Source organism: Panthera leo, chromosome C2, assembly GCF_018350215.1.
Source record: "Panthera leo isolate Ple1 chromosome C2, P.leo_Ple1_pat1.1, whole genome shotgun sequence".
Lineage (NCBI taxonomy): Eukaryota > Metazoa > Chordata > Mammalia > Carnivora > Felidae > Panthera > Panthera leo.
This window is the reverse complement of record NC_056687.1, coordinates 48,834,607-48,857,434: the sequence shown is the minus strand read 5'-3', so window position 1 is coordinate 48,857,434 and position 22,828 is coordinate 48,834,607. Positions and strand designations below refer to the sequence as shown.

The window sequence follows — 22,828 nt, the reverse complement described above, 5'->3', positions numbered from 1 at the left end:
TTATACCTACTTTGATACATGTCTTTAATTGGGGGAAATCCTAAAATCATAAGAGAATATCTTAAAATTACATCTTTGATCTGACTATTCTAATGAAGATCATGTATGAAAATCATACATAGTACTGATATTCCTTGGGTTCCTAAACTTACTTGGTGGTAAAGTAAATTTTTATTCAGGGTATAGTTGAGAGCAAAAAGAAATCTTATTTTGCTGGCTTAAATTGTAAACTGAGTTCATCAAATTCCTAAATTTATTTAAAGGTCTCCAGGAATAGTTCCTATTCCATTTTTTTTCAGTGTTCTGTCTCACATATTATATTATGAAAACTATACTGGATTTTACTCTGTTCTCTATATTTTCTATTTCTGCCTATTAAAATTCTAACTATCTTTTAAGGTTTATCTGAAATACTTCCTCTTCCAGGAAACCTTTCCTGATTTCTCTTTTCTAACCAGAAATAACTTCTCCCTTTACTATGTACTTATAACACTTTGTACATCTGTTGTAAGATTTATTCTTTGTGTTCATAATTGTTTTTACATTTTTGCCTAAACCTCTCAGTTTTAGCCTTTAAACATCTTGTGGTGAAGAGCCATACTTTTATTCGCTTTTACATCTTCCATAAATGGTTCACACCTAAATAGGCACTTAAAACGTTGGTTAAATTGTATTGACCATGTCAGATTATAACTGAGGTATTCTCCCAAAAGTTTTATTAATATTTACTGTGTTAGGGATAGGGCAGGGAATATTAAAATGGTAAGACATGGTCTGTGTTTTCATGGAACTTGTAGTCTAATGGAAGAGACAGACACATAAATAGATATTTTGTACAATGGAAATATGGACAAGAAGGGTGCATATGGGAATATCTGTCTGGAAGAATCAGAGAAGACTTCACAGAGAAGACAGCATACGATTTAAGACGTAAAGTATATGTTTACTTGGTGACCATGCAGGAGGAAGACCTAATTTCATGTATAAATCTAGCAAATTCTGCGTTCTACAAACAGTAGTAACTTGTGATATAGTTAAAATTTATTTGTATGAAAACACAAGAATAGTTTGTTTAAAATTAATATTCCCTAAACAGTAGTTTTTAGATATTAATGATTTTGGCATGCCTGGGGTGATATTACAATTTTTTTCTGTTAAGGAATTTCATGCACTTTTTACAATCTTCACTCCTCTTATCCCCATTTTACTTTTTTATTTTAAATTCAGTTTAATCACTTTTTTTCTGTTGGCTTCTTTGTGATGGTAAAAAATTAGATAATATAAATATATGACAACAATTGATTAGTCAGGGGAGGAAAATCCAACATAAATATTCAGCGGTGGATTGTCATTAGTTAATATATTAATTGTATATTACAGTTAGGTGGGCTTGTTATGGGCAAAAAAGAAGACCAAACAGAAAAGCAATTGAGGGGTGCCTGGGTGGCTCAGTTGGTTAAGTGTCTGACTTCGGCTCAGGTCATGATCTTGCAGTTGTGAGTTTGAGCCCCACGTCAGGCTCTGTGCTGACAGCTCGGAGCCTGGAGCCTGCTTTGGAATCTGTGACTCCCTCTCTCTCTGCCCCTCCCCTGCTCACGCTCTGTCTCTCTTTGTCTCAAAAAATACATAAGTGTTAAAACAAATTTTTTTAAGAGAACAATTGAATAAAGAAACAGTTTAAAGAATACCTATAATCTTGCTTGCCCAGAGACAATTGCCAGTAACTCTACAGTGTATATATCATTCTGTATTCTTTGTTAGATACATATATATGTTTAAATCAAAAGCATGTGACATATATACTGTTTCGTAACTTGCCATTATTATATGAAGTTAGTTCATGTACCTATTTGGGGGTATTTGTGTTGTCCTTAATTCCTGACTGTTGGGACATTTTGGTTGTCCCAGTATTTGTTATTGGTAGTAGGGGAGTGCAAATACTCAATAAATGTGATAAAGTAGGTTTTAAAAATGTGTTTCATGTTTGTTGGAACATTTGTTATAATTGAAATGAAAACTTAAATGTTTAAAGGAAAATAATTTAGTAAAATAAAGCAAATATATGCAGGTATAATATATGTATATGAAGAAATACTGAGAAGAATTCTACAAAAATTAAAACAGTTATGTTACTAAGGAGAGAGCATAAGCAATTTTAGAAATTAAAAATAATGCATAACATGCAAAAGGGAAAAAGGGAAAAGTCTTAAAACTTTCAAGGATTCGGGCACTTGGGTGGCTCAGTTGGTTAAGTGTCTGATGTTGGCTCATGTCATAATCTCATGGTTCATGAGTTCACACCCCTGATTTGCACTGTCAATGCAGAGCCTGCCTGGGATTCTCTCTCTCTATCTCTCTCCCTCTTTCTGCACCTCACGCACTCGCATGGGTGAACTCGCTCTCTTTCTCAAAATAAATAAATAAACTAAAAAAAAAAAACTTTCAAGGATTCAAAAGACGTATTTATTTTTATTATTTTTTAATGTGTATTTACTTTTGAGAGTTGGGCAGAGAGGGAGGGGGATAGAGAGAGATAGGGACACAGGATCTGAAGCAGCTCTGCGCTGATAGCACAGAGCCCCACGTAGGACTCGAACTCACAAATTGTGACATCATGCCCTGAGCTGTAGTCGGACGCTTCACTGATTGAGCCATCCAGGCACCCCTCAAAAGACTTTTTATATAATCTCTTTTCAGACACTGTTCATAATGCTCTGTAACTTAGAAATTGAAGAATTTTTTGTGGGGGAATAAATAAGATAATTAAACTCAGTCATTTTCCAGATGTTTAATGAGTATTAATGTGTTGTTATAGAGGGGCGCCTGAGTGGCTCAGTCGGTTAAGCATCCGACTTCGGCTCGGGTCATGATCTCATAGTTCGTGAGTTCGAGCCCCGCGTCGGGCTCTGTGCTGACAGCTCAGAGCCTGGAGCCTGCTTCACATTCTGTGTCTCCCTCTCTCTCTGCCCCTCCCCTGCTCATGCTCTGTCTCTCTCTGTCTCAAAAATAAATAAACATTAAAAAAATTAAAAAAAAATAAGTAATGTGTTGTTATAGATTAGCTAGAGATAGATATTGTTCTCACTCTCATGATAATTACATTTTAGCTAAACCAGAAAAATACCTAGAGTGGGAAAATACTTAAATTAGAGCCCATTTTCATAGAGTTGGACATTTAAGTTAGTATTATTGTTTTTTAAGGTAGAGAATGCTGCAATGGACGTGAACATTTTAGTTTTTATTTCTCAACTTTGTTGATAGTGGGACAAATGTTTATTAAGTACACATTGTGTTCAGAGAACTATACTGGCTTTTGTAAGAAGTTACAAAATGGATATGGTATGATTTCAGAGAACTGAGTTTACCTTACTCTGACAAAAACATCTGCCTTATTTTCCCAACAGGGGATTAAATTTTTGCTGGGAATAGGGCTTTGCTTTTGGGAGACGTTACATGTTGGCTTAGTCATCACACAAAGGTGTAAATGAATATCAGATCTTTGCCATGCTGAAAGATTTGGTAGGACAAGAATGCTTATTGTGGAAGAATGAGAGACTGATGACAAAGTTGAGGCCAAGATACATAAATACACTACTTCTAATTCATAATTTTATAGTAATGTCTATAAAATCTCAAAAGCAAACATTCCTTATATTCATTTTTCTGTAACTAGTTATTTACATTTGCCAAGATATATTTTATGAGATTAAAGACACAGTGAAGTCAAAATTTGAGAAAGGAAAATATACACCATATATATGTGTGTGTGTGTATGCATATATATATATAAACAGTTGTGTGAAAGTGACAGAATAATGAGATGTATTTGACTAAATTAAACTAGATAATACACTTAATCAGATGCTGTGTCTAATGATAATTGCTCCTTTTGATTAAGGCTTTTAATCTAAAGCTGACAGAGGTTCAGTAAGTTACCTAAATTTACCTACTTAACTGTTTGTATAAGTGGTAGAGTTAGAGATAGGATTTGAACCTCAAATTCAGCTTTTAACTCATATGTCCGTTTGCTTGAATTTTGCTTTAGCGGCTGACTTAGACTCTGCAATATGAGTTTTATATTTCTGAAACTACAATATGAAGTAAGTCTTAAATTAGAAAAAGAAATGGAGTCACAGTAACCCTGTGGCTTCACTGGGCATTGTTTGCTACTTATCTGGAACTCTGTTGGTAGTAATTTAGGTAACCAGGTACCAAGACCCTTTTTGATTTTGTTTTGTGTTCACAGACTGTACCCTTCATTTGGTAAACAATTTCACAAATGTATTGATCAAAAGAGAACCTGAATAATAAATAAATAGGTATGAGTTTATTTGGCATTAATGGAAAAACAAACTTAAGAGCACAAGCCTATTTTAGGTAGAACATGTAAGATTTAGGTGCTCCACGATTCTTGAGTTTATTATAAAAACAATACTTAAGGTCAGATGTATACCAAAGATTCCTAGAGAAAATTAGTGTCCTGGCACAGAAAGAGCAGAAAGAACAAAAACCTGGCTAAATCCTCAGTTGGAAGGGGATTTGTAACATGGAAAGAAATATGAGTGCCAAAATGTCAACAAAGCCAAGAATTAAACCTTGTTTTGTGGTTTATTTACCAAAATCACTGATACCTTGTTGGGTTTCTTGGCAGTTTCTTAAGACTTTGTCTTATTTCTTCTATAAATATTCAGAAAACATTTTTGAAAATATGTTAAATAAAGTCTTACTGGTTTTTACAAATGAGCATATTGAGAATTAAATTACATGTGCTGGGTTCTTCCATAAAAACTAAGTCTTTACATTTTCTTGGTTTATTGATAAAAAGACTTGAGGGGCTCCTGGGTGGCTCAGTTGGTTAAGTGTCCGACTCTGGCTCAGGTCATGTTCTCACGATTAGTGGGTTCAAGCCCCACATCTGACTCTCTGCTGTCAGCATAAAGCCTGCTTCACATCCTTTGTCTCCCTCTCTCTCTCTGCCCTTCCCTTGCTCATGCTCTCTCTTTTTCTCTCTCTCTCAAAATAAACAAATAAACATTTGAAAATAATAAGAAAATAAAAAAAAGGCTTGAGCACTTTTAGTATCGACTTTGAATATATACTTGTGTTTGAAAAAGAAAAATTGAAAATTTTGAATGGAACCATATGTTGAGTGGTAACTCATTTTTGCTTTTCTGTTTTTTCTTTAGTTCACGACAAAGTATGTTAAGATCCCATTTCAAGGTAAGCTATCATTGTCTTATGATCTTTTTTTCACTGTAATTTTGAACATAAAATAGCAAAACTTTGAAATCTTTCTGCAGCCATAATTTTTTCCAGTATAGAAATTAAGTAAAACTAAGGTTAATAATGTGTTTCTAGTTAACACTTTTTTAAGCAGCTTCAAAAGGTGTTAAAGTGTCTTATAACATCGAAAATAGTAAACTATTGTTTTAATGGCTTGAATAATAAGGGACTCATGGTAACTTTTTGGGATTAACAGAAATAAAGTTTTGATAGCAAGAAGATTTTGGTATGATGAAATGTATGAAAAATAGGAAGTGTAAGGAAAATTTATAATGCTGTACAAAATATGTGAAATGGTTTTGCATAGGAGTTAGGAGAGATTTTTAATATCTTTTCTTATCTGAGTAAAGCAAAGTAGATGTGAAATTGTACCTATAATATGCAAAGACTCAGAACGTTTTCTTATTCTTTCCCCAAGTAAAATCATTTCAGAATAATAATGACACTAAGAAAAATAAGAAGCAATAGAGAATAGTCTCTTTAGAGAATGAATAAGGAAAAGAATGAGGAAGAAAAATATACACAAATATCCACTTCACAAGTGAACTAGGGAAGAGAGGAAGCTTCTGTTCCAAGACTGAAGAAGTGATCAAAGTAATTTTAATCAGACTCTGCAGGTACCCATGCACAGAACCACAATTGTATATTATGATAATCTAATAATCAGGAAGCTGCTATAAGTGGTAAGAATAATAAGGCTAGGCACAGAATAAATATATTGATATTCCTAATTAGGATGTTTAAACAAGTTATGGAATAATATAACATTAACTTCTAAATAGAAGAAACAAAAACCTATGATTTAAAAGGAAATAATTTCATAAAAGAAAGTGCTTTTTTTCATTAAAAAAATACCTATGTGACAGTGCTTCTCTCATATTCTTTTTTTTTTTTTTAAATTAACTTGAGGTACAGTTGACATGTAACTTTATATTGGTTTCAGGTGTACACCATAATGATTTGGTATTTGTATATATTGAAAAATGATCCTGACTGTATGTCTAGTTAACATCTTTCCCCATACACAGTTGCAAAAGGTTTTTTTTTTTTCTCTTTTGGTGATTGATGACTTTTAAGATCTCTCTTAGCAACTTTCACATGTGCAATACTGTATTAGTAATTATAGTCACACACTTTAGGCTGTATCCCCGTGACTTATTTATTTTATAACTGTAAGTTTATACCTTTTGACCCTCTTTACCCATTTTGCCCACTCCACCCTCTGTCTTTGGCAACCAGTAATCTGATCTCTATATCTGTGAGCTTGTCTGTGTGTGTGTGTGTGTGTGTGTGTGTGTGTTTTAATTTCACATATAAGTGATATCATGCAGTATTTGTGTTTCTTGGTCTGACTTAGTACAATGCCCTTAGAGCCCATCCATGTTGTCTCAAATGACAAAATTTCTTTCTTTTTAGTGGCTGAATAATATTCCATTTTATATACATAACACATCTTCTTTATTCGTTCATCCTTCGATGGATACGTAGGTCATTTCCATATCTTTGCTATTGTGAATAATGGGACAGTGAACGTGGGGGTGCATGCATCTTTTTGAGTTAATGTTTTTTCTCTTTTCTTTTGGATAGATACTCAGAACTGGAATTGCTGGGTCGTATGGTAGTTCTCTTAATTTTTTGAGGAACCTACAGACTGTTTTCCACAGTAGCTGCACCAGTTTACGTTTCTACCAACAGTGTTCACGGTTCCCTTTTCTTTTTTTAATGTTTTATTATTTATTTTTGAGAGAGCACAAATGGGGGAGGGGCAGAGAAAGGGGAACAGAGGATCTGAAGCAGGCTTTGTGCAGATAGGCCGACAGCAGTGAGCCCAGTGTGGGGCTTAAACTCACAAACCACGAGATCATGACCTGAGCCAAAGTCTTGGACTCTTAACTAACTGAGCCACCTAGTGCCCCAAGGGTTCCCTTTTCTCCACGTCCTTATTAACACTTTTTTTTTTTTTAATAATGACCATTGTGACAGGTATGAGGGGATATCTCATTGTGGTTTTGATTTCCATTTTTATGGTGATTAATGATGTTGAGTGTCTCTTCATGTATCTGTTTGCCGTCTGTATGATTTCTCTGGAAAAATGTCTATTCAGTTTCTCTGCCCATTCTTCTTCTTCTTTTTTTAAAGAGAGAGATTGCACGTGCATGCCCACATGGGGCAGGATAGGGTGGGGAGGGTGGAGAGAGAGAAGGAGAGGGAAAGAGAAAGAGGGTACCTTAAGCAGGCTTCATGCCCAGCATGAGCCCCATGTGGGGCTCAGTCTCACTATCTTGAGATCATGACCTGAGCTGAAAACAAGTCAGACACTTAACTGAGTGAGCCATCCAGGTGCCCTTCTGCTCATTAAAAAAAAAAAAAAAATTTAACGTTTATTTATTATTGAGCGAGAGACAGAGACAGAGTGTGAGCACGGGAGGGGCAGAGAGACAGGGAGACACAGAACCTGAAGTAGGCTCCAGGCTCCGAGCTGTCCACACAAAGCCCAGCGCAGGGCTTGAGCACAAACTGTGAGATCATGATTTGAGCCAAAGTCGGATGCTTAACTGACTGAGCCACCCAGGCATCCCTCTGCCCATTTTTTAAATGGATTTTTTTTTTTTTCTGTTGGGTTCTCTGGGTTCTTTATATATTTTGGATATTAACCCTTTATCAGATATATGGTTTGCAAATATTTTCTCTCATTCCATAGGTTGCCTTTTCATTTTGTTAATGATTTCCTTTGCTGTGCAGAAGATTTTCAGTTTGTTGTAATTCCACTACATCATCTATAATCTATAAAGACCTGTGTAACAGAGCTACTTCTCAAATATGTATGATACAAACCTCAAAAATAATATTTTAAGTTTTAATAGTTAATATTTATATCTTGTTTCAAATATTGCTTTTATAACTTTTCTGTTCCAAGTGATTTTTGAAAGACATTTTTAATAAAAAATGATGGAAAGGTTCACGAGTTCAAGCCCCACATTGGGCTCTGTGGTGACAGCTCGGAGCCTGGAGCCTGCTTCACATTCTGTGTTTGTCTCTCTCTGTCCCTTCCCTGCTCATGCTCTGTCTTTCTCAATCTCTCAAAAATAAACAAGCATTTAAAAAGTATTTTAAAATTAACAATTAGGGAAAATACTCTCTTCAGTAGTAATGGCTTTATGATTTTGTAATATAAGAGGAAAACATTAGTCTTCTTCCACAAATTCTGTATATGCATATATAAAAATCTTTTATAAACAAGGCATGCATATAAAAAGGTTTTTATACATAAGGAACCTAGATCTAAATGTTTATTCTTTTTCTGTAGTAGCTGAGAGAAATAATGATTTACATATTTATATTAGCTATTAATTTTGTTTGGCTGTGGCTTAAAGAAAATAATTTATTTTTCCTTTCCAAAGAAGAATTCCAGAGGTAGGCTGAAGAGGGCTGATACGGTGTTTCGTTTGGTCATCAGAGGTCCTGGCCCTATTGTTTTTGTACTGTGTCATTCCTAATGTATGACTTCTATTTCTAAGTTTGTCTCATGGTCCAAATGTCTGCTTGTACTTTAGTCATCATGTTTGCGTTCTAGGTAGAAGGCAGGAGGAAGGGGAAAATGGTAAAAACAACAACAACAACAACAACACACACATACCACCTATTTCTTGTCTTTTTAAAAAATTTGTTTATTTAGAGAAAGAGTGCATATGCACGGGAGAGGGGCAGAGGGAGGAGAGAGAAAGAGAAAATCTTAAGCAGGCTCCAGGCTCTGTGCAGAGGTCGATATGGGGCTTGATCTCATGACTGTTGTCATGTCCTGAGCCAAAATCAAGAGTTGGATGCTCAACCAACTGAGCCACTTAGGTGCCCCTCTCTTGCCTTTTGAAGGAGGTTTCTTAGATGTGCATGCCACCTAACTTCTACTTAAATTTTCTTAGCTAGAAGGTAGTCCTTTGACCACACATCTATTTGCAAAGGAAGCTAGGAAATAGTTTCTAACAGCTAAGTATCTTGGTTTCTAAATAAAATTAGGGTCTGTTACTAAGATCGCTAATAGTGGGTAGGACAGATGATAGACAACTCCCATTTTCAGTTACTGCTATATTCCTGTTACAGAATAAACCAAATATTGGGGGAAAATTTGGTAATGAGGTAAACTTTCCTTAATGATGGTGTTAAATCTTTTTTCTAAAGAAAATTAAGCTTTTATGCCAGGAGGTTGGTACATTTGGATTAATAATAATTGTCTAGATTGCACAGAAATAATATCAATTATTTGGGGTTATGAGCTGACTGAGGAAGAAATGCTGAGAAGTTTCCTGAAGGTTTTTACTCTTTTAATCTGTTTGTCTTTGCTGCCAGTTTCACTGACATTTTTCAGAATGGGGAAGTTATATAGCTTATGGATTAGAAGAATTATTGTTGTTAAGATGTCCATACTACCCAAAGTGATCTGAAGATTCAATGTAATACCTATCAAAATCTCAATGACATTTTTTATAGAAATAGAAAAAACAGTTCTAACATCTGTCTGGAACAACAAAAGACCCCAAATAGCCAAAACAGTCGTGAGAAGAACGTGGCTGGAGTCCTCACACTTCCTGATTTCAGACTATATTACGAAGCTATAGTAATCAATATAGTTTTGTATTGGCATAAAAACAGACACATAAAACAGTGGAACAAAATTAAGAACCCAGAAACAAACCCAGGCATATATGGTCAGTTAATTTTCAACAAAGGAGCCAAGAATATACAATGGAGACAGGATAGTCTTTTCAATAAATGATGTTGGGAAAGCTGTACAGCCACAAGGAAAAGAATGAAACTGGACTCCTACCTGAATTATATACAAAAATCAACTCAAAATGGATTAAAGCCTTAAATGTAAGATCTTAAGCCATAAAACTTGTGAAAAAACTTATCCCCAATGCTTTTTTCTATCATTCTTGGCAATGATTTTTTAGGATTTGATACTAAAAGCAAAGACAGCAAAAGCTAAAATAAACAAGTGGAGCTACATCAAACAAAAAAGCTTCTGCATAGCAAAGGAAAGAATCAGCAAAAAAGAAAAAGCATTCTGTGGAATATCTGAGAAGGAGTTAATATCCAAAATATATAAAGAACTCAGAGAATTCAGCAGGAAAAAAAAGTCTGATTAAAAAATGGGCAGAGGAACTGAATACACATTTTTCCAAAGAAGATATACAAATGGCAAATAAGCACATGAAAAGATGGTAAACATCACTAATCATTACAAAAATGTAAATCAAAACCACAATGAGATATTCCCTTACACCTGTTAGAATGGCTATCATCAAAATGACAAGAAATGAGCAAGTACACTGTTGTTGAGATTGTAAACTGGTACAGCTACTGTGGAAAATGGTCTATAGACTTAAGAAATTACAAATAAAACTACTATATGATCCAGCAGTCCCATTTTTGGGTTTATATCCAAAAGAAATGAAAACGGATTTTGAAAAGATATATGCACCCCTCATTATTCATGTAGCCAAAATTTGGAAGCCACCTAAGTGTCTGTTGATGAATGGATAATTTTGTGGTGTATATGTACAATGGAATATTAATCTTGAGAAAGAATGAAATCTTGACATTTGCGACAACATGGATGGACCTTGGGGGCCTTTACTAATTGAAATAAGTCAGAGGAAGACAAATACTGCATGATACTGCTTATATGTGGAAACTAAAAAGGCTGAACCATAAATACAGAGACTAGCCATCGTGGTTACCAGGGACGGGGACATGGGGGAAATGGGAAGATGTTGGTCAGAGAGTATAGACTTCCAGTTATAAGATCAATAATGTACAGAATTGTGATCACAGTTAATAATGCTGTTATTATATACTTGAAAATTGTGAAGAGAGTTGATCTTACATGTTCTCATCACGAATGTGAAATGGTAGTTACAGAGGTGTTAGCTAATGCTTTGATGGTAATTGTTTTGCAATAAATATATCAAATTAACATTAGCTTAAACTTACACAATGTTATATGATAATTTTGTGTCAATTAATTTTATCTGGAAAAAATAAAATGAAAGGTCAAAGTAAGTGTAAAAAAAAAAGAAATATAAAGCAGAATAGCTAGGTAAAGAGAGAGAGGGAGATAGGGAGAGACAGAGCAGACTTTAAATGGCCTAAGTCAGTATGAAAGACTACAAAATAGATGCAAAGAGAAAGAGAACAAAAGAGTAATGAAAAGAAAAATATTTAAAAATACAAAGATAGAATAGAGGGAGGAATGAAAGGAAAGGAGAAAGGAGAGATAAAGGGATAAAAGAAGGAGAGAAAGGGAGGAAGTTAAGAAGAATGGAAAACAGGCAGTATACAGCAAGGTAAGAATAGAGAAAGAAAAGGATAGTGAATAAATTAGACTGAGAAAAGATAAAGAAAAAAAGCTATCAAAGAGAGAAGAAAAAGGAAGTGGCCAAGATAGGAAAGGGGAGGCAAGAGAGAGAAGTTTAAAGTGATGAGTGTCTAAGAATAAAATACAAAAAAAATGAAGGAAAGAATGTGGGAATGAGAGATAAAAAGAAGGGTTTGAAAGGAGGAGCCAGTAAGAAAATAAAGTACAATAGTGGACAGTGGGGAAAGAAATCTAAAAGTAACTCAGTCAAAATGCTACAGTAAAAATAAGATTGATGACTGGGTGCTAGATAGGAAGGTAGACAGATATGTAGGCAGCTGTACAAAATACAAATAGATCCATAGGTAGGTGATGGATAGGTAAGTAGGTAGCTAAAGATTGATAGGTAGAAGCGATTTTAAAAAGGATTACCCAAGAAAATGTCAATAAATAAGAGGCAGAAAGAGAGTTAGAAAGGGAAAGAAGAAATGTAAAATGTTTTTAAAAATTTCCATGAAATAGAGAGTAAGTAGGCAGGTATGCATGCAGACAGACACAGAGGAAAACATTGAAACACAGAAAAGGAGCAAGAAAAAGCCATGGAGAAATGGAATAAGGGAAGGAGAGAATGAATGAAGGAAAGAAGAAATATGAAAGAAATAAAGACAAGATGTTTAAAATGGATTAATTGATTATAAGAAAATATTTAAAAGTAGAATGGCTCGTGTGGGAACATTAAGATGACTAGTTAAGTATGTAAGTACTTACTGTAAAATGCTTTTCAAACTTCAGTGTTGAGTGATATGAATCATCTGGGGTTTTTGTTTTTGTTTTGTTTTATTTGTAAATCAGTTCTGATTCAGTACATCTAAGGTGTGGCCTGATATTCTACATTTGTAATAGGCTAACAGGCTCCAGTGTGATGCCAGTGTCTCAGGCTCAGAAGTAGATTTTAAGTAGCAAGGTGCCAGGAGATAATAGGAGGAGGAGTATGAAGAAATTTGTTTCAAATAGGTATTCATCTTGAGTTTATACTTAACCAATACTTGTATTAGTTGTTCAACTGCTTGTTTTCTTAAAGTTGGGTCAGATGACCTTCAGGACTTCTTTATACCAGTTCTCTATTTCTTTGAATTAAAAAAAAAAAAATCTTTAGGAAAGATTCTTTTGCTAACTCAGAGAAGGACCCATAATTCTAGGTGATTTCCTAGAAGTTTCAAGAAGTAAAATCTAATCTGGAAGAATTTTATTTTATTTTAAGTTTTATGTATTTATTTAATCTCTATACCCTATGTGGGGCTTGAACTCATGACCCTGAGATTAAGAGTTACATGCTTTTCCAACTGAGCCAGTCAGGTGCACCAAAACATGGAAGAATTAAAAAAAAAAATAGGGGCGCCTGGGCGGCTCAGTCCGTTAAGCATCCGACTTCAGCTCAGGTCATGATCTCGCGGTCCGGTCCGTGAGTTCAAGCCCCGCATCAGGCTCTGTGCTGACTGCTCAGAGCCTGGAGCCTGTTTCAGATTCTGTGCCTCCCTCTCTCTCTGACCCTCCCCCGTTCATGCTCTGTCTCTTTCTGTCTCAAAAATAAATAAAGGTTAAAAAAAAAAATTAAAAAAAAATACTATCTTAGACCATTCAAAAGCTCATGTTATTTTTGAGAATCTTTTGATAGTGGCTAGTCTGTATAGGGGAATGCAGATATTTTAGGAGAAGAAACATAAGAATAAATTGGCTAATGATAGCATTTGGGGATTTTGGTTGATCATATTAACCAAGATAGAAATATATAATTTTCTAAGTTAAAACCGTGCTAGTTGTCTGCATTGATAAAGTCGTCTTCTTTCCTTTCTTCCCCTCTCCCCCTGCTTCCCCTTCTTCCACTCCCTCTCCCCTCCCCCACCCTTCCTCCTTCTCCTTCTTATTTTATTTTTTCCGGTGATATAGCACTTCCAGTAAGAAATCTCTCTGGACAAGTTTATATGCTATGAAAATTCAATTTCATATTTCCCTTTCCTGAATATAACTGAGATTGATAATTATTTGGGCCTTTCTAATTGCAATATGATCTTTTTTATGCTAATAATATTGTTTGAGGTATTTCAGCCAAGGTTAGTGAAGTACACTGGAAATGATTTTTGTAAAACTTCACATATCCTTCTTTTTGAAAAACATCATGTATTAAAGAAGAGTCATAAAGCATATCAGTGTTAATTCCTAAATGGATAATTTATTAACTTGTTACCTTTTATTTGTTTCAGTCTCCCTGAATGAGGTTTCATTGCTAGTGGATACCACACATTTAAAGAGGTTTGGGTTATGGAAAAATAAGGATGATGATCACAGTAAAAGGAATCAAGCTATCCTTTTCCTTTGGGTCTCTGCAAATTATGTTCAAGAGATTCAGACCCAACTAGAAAATTCCATATTAAGCCAGCACTGTGAGTATATGAAATATTTCTATATTTCAGAATAACCTGAGAAGTCCTGTGTATAGTTTTCTCCTAAAACAATTTAATAGAATGTAATTATTTCATTGAATTGAAATTAAGTAGACTTGATTAAAAATAATTTTAGCCCTTAATATTATACAAGGTAAATTATTTATTCTACACAATTTCTCCTGATAATTTTACTCAACCAAGAGAAATTATCTGGTAAAATGAAAGGAATACTTTATCTTTTAGTCAGTTGCCATCCTTGGCTACCTTTCTTATGAATTTCTTGCCCTTGTTGCATAAAGAACTGTGGCAGCTAATCAATGGCAAAGTTAAATAAAATACGGAAGTCTTTACCTTCAACATTTTCTTTAGTTTTTTAAAAAATAAGGGGCGCCTGGGTGGCGCAGTCGGTTAAGCGTCCGACTTCAGCCAGGTCACTATCTCGCGGTCCGTGATTTCGAGCCCCACGTCAGGCTCTGGGCCGATGGCTCGGAGCCTGGAGCCTGTTTCCGATTCTGTGTCTCCCTCTCTCTCTGCCCCTCCCCCGTTCATGCTCTGTCTCTCTCTGTCCCAACAATAAATAAAAAACGTTGAAAAAAAAATTAAAAATAAATAAATAAATAAAACCTAGTTACTTATATATATCATTTCTCTAAGACTGGATTGAATACTTTTCTGTATGTTCCCACAAACTGGTCTGTATATATGCATCTTAAATATCTCCCAACTTTGTTTAGTTTTCAACTCCTAAAGGAGTCTAGTTTAGAATTGGGTAAATCAGATTAGTAAGCTTCTTTCTTACCTCTTTGATCTCTCTACCTTGCTGTCTCTACTCCCTTATATATTAAAGATGTTAAGTAGTGAATAAATTTTATACCTTTAATATTATAGTAGTCCCTCCCTTATCCATGGAGGATATATTCCAAGAACCCCAGTGGATGCCTGAAACCACAAATAATACTGAACTCTCTATGTTTTTTTTCCCTAGACATACCTACATACTTTCCTATACATGTGAAATTTAATATACAAATTAGCTACACTAAGAGATTAACAATAATAAGAATAATTATAACAATATCCTGTAAGAAAAGTTACATGAATGTGTAACATCTTCTTGTGATTATGTGAGAAGAGGGAATGCTTGTATGATGACATGAAATGAGGTGAATGACACAGGCATTTTGATGTAGTGCTAGCCTACTGTTGACCTTATGGCAACAGGCCAGAAAAAAGAGCTGCTTCTGGACTGCTGTTGACCATGGGTAACTGTAACTGTGGAAAATGAAACCATGGATAAAGGAGGACTACTTAGTTACTTTGCTGTCCTACTTCCAAATTAATTGGGAGAATTCATGATTAAATATCAGAGAAGTTGGGGGGAATAAAACTAGCCATTTATAATTATTCTGGGTGGAGAGAATATAATTTGAGACGATTGTTGAAATGTTTGATGAAACAGAATGATTTTGAAGGAAGTGTTTGGTTGGTTGGAATAATTTTTTAATTGGTAGATTTGATAAATGGAGGAGGCTAGAGAAAAATAATTAGTTCCTTAGTTATCATTCATTCATTTATTTATACATTCATTAACAAATGCCAGGTAGTAGAGATACAGTAGCTAATGCCATTGTGAAGTTTCCATTTTAATGCAGGAGGAGTTTAAAACTTGGGTTTTGAATCTAGGTTACTAATAGCCTGTTTGGGGATTTAATTTCCCTCGGTTATTAACTAACATACAAAATGCTGTTATTAATAATTAAATTATTTATAGTCCTCTTGAAATATAATACTTGATTAAAATTGATTTATTTTTTCTTTTACAGCAAAATCCAGTGAATTCATTTTTCTTGAGCTATACAATCCTATTTCGCAAAGAGAAGAATTGAAATTAAAAGATATTATGACAGAAATAAGTACAACCAGTGGAGAATTGGAACTTTCTTATCCATTGTCTTGGTTTCAGGCACTTCCTTTATTTCAGAACCTCTCTTCAAAAGAAAGTTCTTTTGTTCATTATTATTGTGCTTCGACTTATTCTTTTCCTGCTGTTGCTGCTGAAGAAATGAAGATGAAATCAGTGTCTCAGGTTAGCATCTGATTAATATAATTGTCAAATTTTAGTAAAAACTTTTTCCCTGAAAATCAGGTGATTTCAAAATGCTGTGTTTTGTCCTAAGTGCTCAGGAGTCAACCTGAGGGAACTCTGAATACCAAACTAAAATAGTCTTATTTTATTTTTAATTTATTTTATTTTTAAGTAAACTCTACACCCAATGTGGGGCTCAAACTCACAACCCCAAGATCAAGAGTCACATGCTTCACTGACTGAGCCAGCCAGGTACCCCACAGCTAGAATAATTCAATCAATAAAATCAGTAATGATAACATGATTATTACCAAAGAATAAAATAAATACCCAAAATCTATATTGATACAAATAAATTTCAGAATCAATGAATGGAAAATACTGATGGTGGATAATTGACAGTTCTTTCTTAGGAAAGTATTTAACTAATAAATGTAAAAGGAATAAAGATTACAAAGCCACCATAGAAAAACCATAGTTAGGGGCACCTGGGTGGCTCAGTCGGTTGAGTTTCTGACTTCAGCTCAGGTCATGATTTCACAGTCCGTGGGTTTGAGCTCCGCATCAGGCTCTGTGCTGACAGCTCACAGCCTGGGGCCTGCTTTGTATTCTGTGTCTCCTTCTTTCTCTGCTCTTTCACTGCTCACACTCTGTTTCTGTCTCTTTCTCTCTCTCAAAAAAAAAAAAATAAATAAATAAAATACATATATATATTAAAAAGAAAGAAAAACCATAGTTAATGATTGTTACAGGCAAGGCCCACCAAGAGATACTAAATTTAATGGGTAAAAACTTAAGGAGAAACAGGATATTTGCATAATCTCAAAGTTTCTCAACCAAAATATTTATCACCAAAAGAAAAGTAATAACTTTACAGTGGAGAAATGTGGCAGATATCACCAGGAATAAGATACCGACATGGTGTACCTGTCACATAATACACTGAGAGGGTACATGACTTCTCTGGTATTTTCCCCAATATTGTGTAGCCTCAGTCTAATCATGAGAAAAATCAAACAAATTCAGTTTCAAAATAACTGATCAGTACTCTCGAAAATATCAAAGTCATGAAAGACAAGGAAAGACAGGAATTAAAGGGTACTGATACAGAAAAAAAGATATTAGTAAAAAAACTAGTGAGATCAGAATAAAGTCTCTAGTTTATGTTATTATTCCAATGTTAATTTCTTAGTTTTGAAAATTGTACTGTGGTTATATAAGATGTTAATATTAGGGGAATCTAAGAGAGGCTTGTATATCTCTGCCAAATACCTCTAGAAAGAAAGTTTTTAAAGTTTGCTATGACAAATATAAACTTTTTGTCTTTTAAATTTTATTTTGTCCTATTTATTGTATCTTTTCATTTTGAACTATAAAGTTTTCACATTGTTCTTTAATTATAGAGCCCAGATCTGTAACACTTCAAGTTAAACTTTGATCTTTGTATATACAATATGTTTTGGTCAAGAGTGTTATTTTGATTCAGCTATATCTTTGTAGAAACTCCAAATGTATAGATATAACTCATTGATATTGATTTAGTCACATTTTTCTCATAGAAGTTTAGGTTTTGACTTCGTCCTTTTGAGAGCTAATGTGCATTTATGTATTTATAAGGAAATCTTTTTCTTTGCCATTTCTTGTCAGCCTTCAAATATGGATAGAACCAAGCCTACTTACACCTTCCTACAGAAGCAAACTAGCGGTTGCTACTCACTTTCTATTACATCTAATCCAGATGAAGAATGGCGAGAAGTCAGGCCCACGGGACCTGTTCAGAAGTATGTACTATCATAGGATGTTTGTGATAGGTAGACACATTAGTAGTTTTCAGTCATGTTGCTGATTTTAAGTAGTTTGACTTTTTCTTTTTAATTGAGGTATAGTTGACATACAATATTATATTAGTTTCAGGTGTATACCATAATGGTTTGACAATAGTTTGCCTTTGTAAATGTTTTGAGTTTTATTCTTAAAAAAAAATTTTTTTTTTACATTTATTTATTTTTTGAGAGACATAGAGAGACAGAGCACAAGTTGGGGAGGGGCAGAGAGAGAAGGAGACACAGAATCTGAAGCAGGCTCCAGGCTCCGAGCTGTCAGCACAGAGCCTGATGCAGGGCTTGAACCCACAAACCGTGAGATCATGACCTGAACCTAAGTCAGACACCCAACTGACTGAGCCACCCAGGCGCCCCAGTGTTTTGAGTTTTATTCTTACACTGATGGTTAGTGATAGAAATAATAATTTTTTATTTTAGAGAAAGTTAAAAACATTTATTAAGAAAACAGTCAGTGCCATTCCATTATTTTTAGTAAAGTATGCCTCAATTTAAGTACTTTGGAGTTTATCAGAACTTTCTTTTCTGAAGTTGCTATGTTACTCATATTTCCTCTTTTATATGTCTTCTTAGGGTGGTCAGGCAGAATAGGGATTCTGTGCATGTAAGGTTGACTTCTATTCTTCTGTGTGATTCCTTTTTTCTGTTAAAAAAAAAAAAGCAAGTGAAAGAATAGGATAGAAAATAGCCAATAAAATACTATCATATTAGCATTTAAAGTTTTCACATATTCTTATTTGATTTAAGTGCTTTGGTTGCCTAGATTAAATCAGTTGCAGTTGACTCCATCTTCTTGAATCTTTCTAGTTCAAGAAGTATAGTTATACCTTTATTTTTTACTACATTTGTGCAGTGAGGACCATCCTGTCTATTCCAAGATTATAGTTGGAAACTCACAACTGCTCTTCTGAGTTTTAAGAAAAGGTGCCAGAAGAAAGATGCCTAATTAGTTGTCATTTGTTTCCTACTTCTTTCTGGTTGTGTTATAATTACTTGTTTCCTATATTCTGTTAAGTTTTACATTATAAGCACTTTATTATAAGCAAACTTGCTTCTCTGCTCCCTTGTTATTTCTGTATTGTTCGGCTGTTGGTGTAGACTAGCCACAAGTAGAAGAACATAGTTTTTGACTGCTTGCTCTTTTGAATGGAAAGGAACTAGTCTTGGGGATTCAAACTTAGAGTTGGAAGGTAGAGCACAGGAAAATCTTTCATGGTTTATTACATCAGTGTGTTGAAAGTTAAAAATTGTGCAGAAGAGAGACATCTTAGATGGCATTATAACTGAGACATAACGTATTGGTTAGACAAATATGAGACTAGGTCACATGGGAAGGACTGGAAACGAAAAGATAATGGAAGTACTATTACTAGCTTCTGAAAATAAAGGAAAATATAATTGCTTGTATCCTGTCAATTATTTTTACTCTGTACATTATAGTTATTGAATACACTGCCCTAGTATTGTTCCATATAACAAATCTCTTTGATACTAGAATTTTCGCTACCAATGTGTTTTAACTTTAGTTTTACTTTTTTAAGGTTGATTGTATATCCTCCACCACCTACTAAAGGGGGATTAGGAGTAACTAATGAAGATCTGGAATGCTTAGAAGAAGGAGAGTTTCTTAATGATGTAATCATTGATTTCTATCTTAAGTAAGTACAGTGATGAATGATCTCATTTGTTTTATCAGTTTTGATGTGAACTTTAAACTGCATGTCTATCACTGAAGTATTTTAACTCTAGCTAAAAGTAACCTGCCAACAATTCAGATTTTAGAAATTTTTGCCGGGGCGCCAGGGTGGCTCAGTTGGTTAGGTGTTCGACTCTTGATTTCAGCTCAGGTCATGATCTCACAGTGGTGGGATTGAGCCCTGTGTTGGGCTCTGCGCCAACAGGGTGGAACCTGCCTGGGATTCTCTCTCTCTCTCTCTCTCTCTCTCTCAAAATAAATACATGTTGAAAAAACTGTTTTGTTTGCCTACCGAGGTTTTCTACAGTTGACTACTTCAGTTTGTATATACTCCAGAAGAGTTGCTATTTTTTGTTTGTTTTAGTTCTTGTTTATTTGTTTATTTTTTTTATTTATACTTCTTAACTGTTGTATTACTGTGGTGAAGGAAGTATCTAAAAATTACAGATCACTTTGGGAAAGGAAAAGAAGCAACCCTGTAGTTATCTATTCTGTCTTCAAGTGCTGTAAGAGTTACCTGTCATTTAAAAAACACATATCACTATGCCATTAAAAAATAATTTTCAACTTTGCATAGCTTAGTTGAAGGAATAGGTAGGAAGGTTTTATAAACTTTGATGCAAAGTTTCTAGCCTGCATCTTTCCTGAGTCCTATTGTTTACGTATACTAGCCTTATTTCAGTCACTCAGGCTCTGAATCTCTATCACTAGCCCTTCATCTCAGATACTGTACATTTGACCTCTAGAAGTTTGATCTGGGTCTTTTTTAATATCTTATACCTAGGGCCTCCATGAATTAGGAGGTTTTCCAGCCTGTCTGGTAAGAACAGGCACTATTCTTGTCACTGGCTCATTCCCTCTCATCTTTGCAGGTAGTTCTCACCCCAGCATTTTCCTCACACGCATGCAATGGTCATTCTTCTAAATACTTGAGGAGGACTCTGCAGATGTCTGGAGTTCTGTTTATCTACGACTCTTCCCTTTTTAGTATTCTGATCTGTAAATTCTAGCTGTCTTGGTCTCTCCTGACTTTCAGCATCTCAATGTGGAGTCTGCCACCTGGGTTACTCCTTCCTGTGCTGCCACCTGGAAACTACCAAAACAGTAAACTGGGGCATGAGTGGAGCTCACCTTGTTTATTTCTCATTTCTCAAAGACCACTCTTCTTTGTTGCCTGATGTCTAGTGTTTTGAAAACTATTGATTCACATGTATTTTCTGTGATTTTTCGCTTCTTTCATCCAGGTGGGTAAATCTGGTCCCTATTGTTCTGTCTTGGCTGGAAGCAGGAGTCTTCATCATCATTGACTCTTCACCCTTCCTTCCCTATCTGCATACTCAGTTGCCAATTTTAGTATATTCTGTCTCTCAAATTCATTTATTCTTTTTCTTCTGTCATCATGATTTCCTAGTACTTCTTATCTGAATTGTTATTCTGTCTTTTTAACTAGTGTCCTTGTATTTTTTATCTCTGTTTTCCTGTGCATTAGGTGTATTATGACCACCAGTATTCTTCTTAAACCACTCTATGAATGCAGTTCCCATTAGAAACTTACAGTAATTTCTTATTACCTGTCAAAATGAGTTCAGACCATCTGGCTTTTGAGAGTCTTGATAATATAACACTAATCTATCTCTTTAGCCTTTTACACGTATTTCATAGTCCAGCAAAATTGATTATAAACAGTTTACTAAACAAAGCCTATTCTTAGTCACTCTTCTGCCTTAACGCCCTGCTCTCTTGTTTCTTGGAAGACTTTCCTCTTTATCTCAACCTGTTGAAGTTTTATTCCTCTTTCATGGTTCCTCTCAAATGGTGCCTTCCTCAAAACTTTTCCTCATCTTCTAAACAGATATTACTAATTCCCATAATACTCCATTTGCATCTCTTTTATGTTACTTATAATATTTTTCTTTATTTTTTTAATGTTTATTTAATTTTTTTTTAGAGAGAGGCAGAGCATGAGCAGGGGAGGGGCAGAGAGAGAGGGAGACACAGAATCCAAACAGAATCCAAAGCAGGCTCCAAGCTCTGAGCTGTCAGCATAGAGCCGGATGTGGGGCTCGAACCCATGAACTGCAGGATCATGACCGAGCCGAAGTCGGACACTTAACTGATTGAGTCACCCAGGCACCCCTTATTTTGCTTTATTTTAAAGTTAGTTGGTGATTTTTTTTTTTAATTTTAATGTTTATTTATTTCTGAGACAGAGAGAGACAGAGCATGAGTGGGGGAGGGGCAGAGAGAGAGGGAGACACAGAATCCGAAGCAGGCTCCAGGCTCTGAGCTGTCAGCATAGAACCTGATGCGGGGCTTGAACTCACAAACTGTGAGATCATGACCTGAGCCGAAGTCGGTCGCTCAACCGACTGAGCCACCCAAGTGCCCCAGTTAGTTGGTGATTTTATGATCATTCTTATTCTAAAGGTTAAGCATCTTATGTCTTTTTTCAAAAAAAAATTTTTTTTAATGTTTGTTTATTTTTGAGAGAGAGAGAGAGAGAGAGAGAGACAGAGCGCAAGTTGGGGAGGGGCAGAGAGAGAGGGAGACACAGAATCTGAAGCAGGCTCTGAGCTGTCAGCACAGAACCCGATGTGGGGCTAGATGAACGGTGACATCATGATGTGGCCCGAAGTTAGAGGCTTAACCAAGTGAGCCACCCAGGCACCTCCATCTTACTTATTTTTGTATCCGTATAATAGTGCCAAATTTATATTTGGTGAGATGAACTGGATCATATTGTTAGTCTTTATATGTTTTATTAGAATTAATGAATACAATTTTATTCCTTATTTATTTCCAGTAGTACTTTTCTATATTTCCTATTCACTAAATTACCTGTTTCTCTGTCTCATTGACTTATTTTCAGAGAGGATTCTAACTTTAGTGTTTTTTTTTTTAATAATTTTTTAATGTTTTTATTTATTTTTGGGAGAGAGAATGCAAGTAAGGGAAGGGCAGAGAGAGAGAGGGAGGCACAGAATCAGAAGCAGGCTCCAGGCTCTGAGCTGTCAGCACAGAGCCCAATGTGGGGCTTGAACTCAGGAACCGTAAGAAGATGACCTGAGCCAAAGTTGGATGGTTAATCGACTGAACCACCCAGGCGCCCCCTAACTTTAGGTT

The 22,828-nt window shown here is 35.1% G+C and overlaps 1 protein-coding gene across 8 annotated transcripts in view; it reads left to right on the top strand.

Annotated features, from left to right (window-relative positions):
• Window positions 1-22,828, top strand: part of SENP7 (SUMO specific peptidase 7) — a 149,081-nt gene that overhangs the window by 112,495 nt on the left and 13,758 nt on the right. For 7 of the 8 annotated variants that reach the window (XM_042954733.1, XM_042954739.1, XM_042954738.1 and 4 more), the window contains 5 exons: window positions 5,187-5,220; window positions 13,900-14,079; window positions 15,906-16,168; window positions 17,816-17,949; window positions 19,551-19,667. In XM_042954733.1, the coding sequence (XP_042810667.1) occupies window positions 5,187-5,220; window positions 13,900-14,079; window positions 15,906-16,168; window positions 17,816-17,949; window positions 19,551-19,667 (728 nt within the window). The remainder of the gene's footprint in view (window positions 1-5,186; window positions 5,221-13,899; window positions 14,080-15,905; window positions 16,169-17,815; window positions 17,950-19,550; window positions 19,668-22,828) is intronic. The other variant, XM_042954736.1, reaches the window with a different exon arrangement.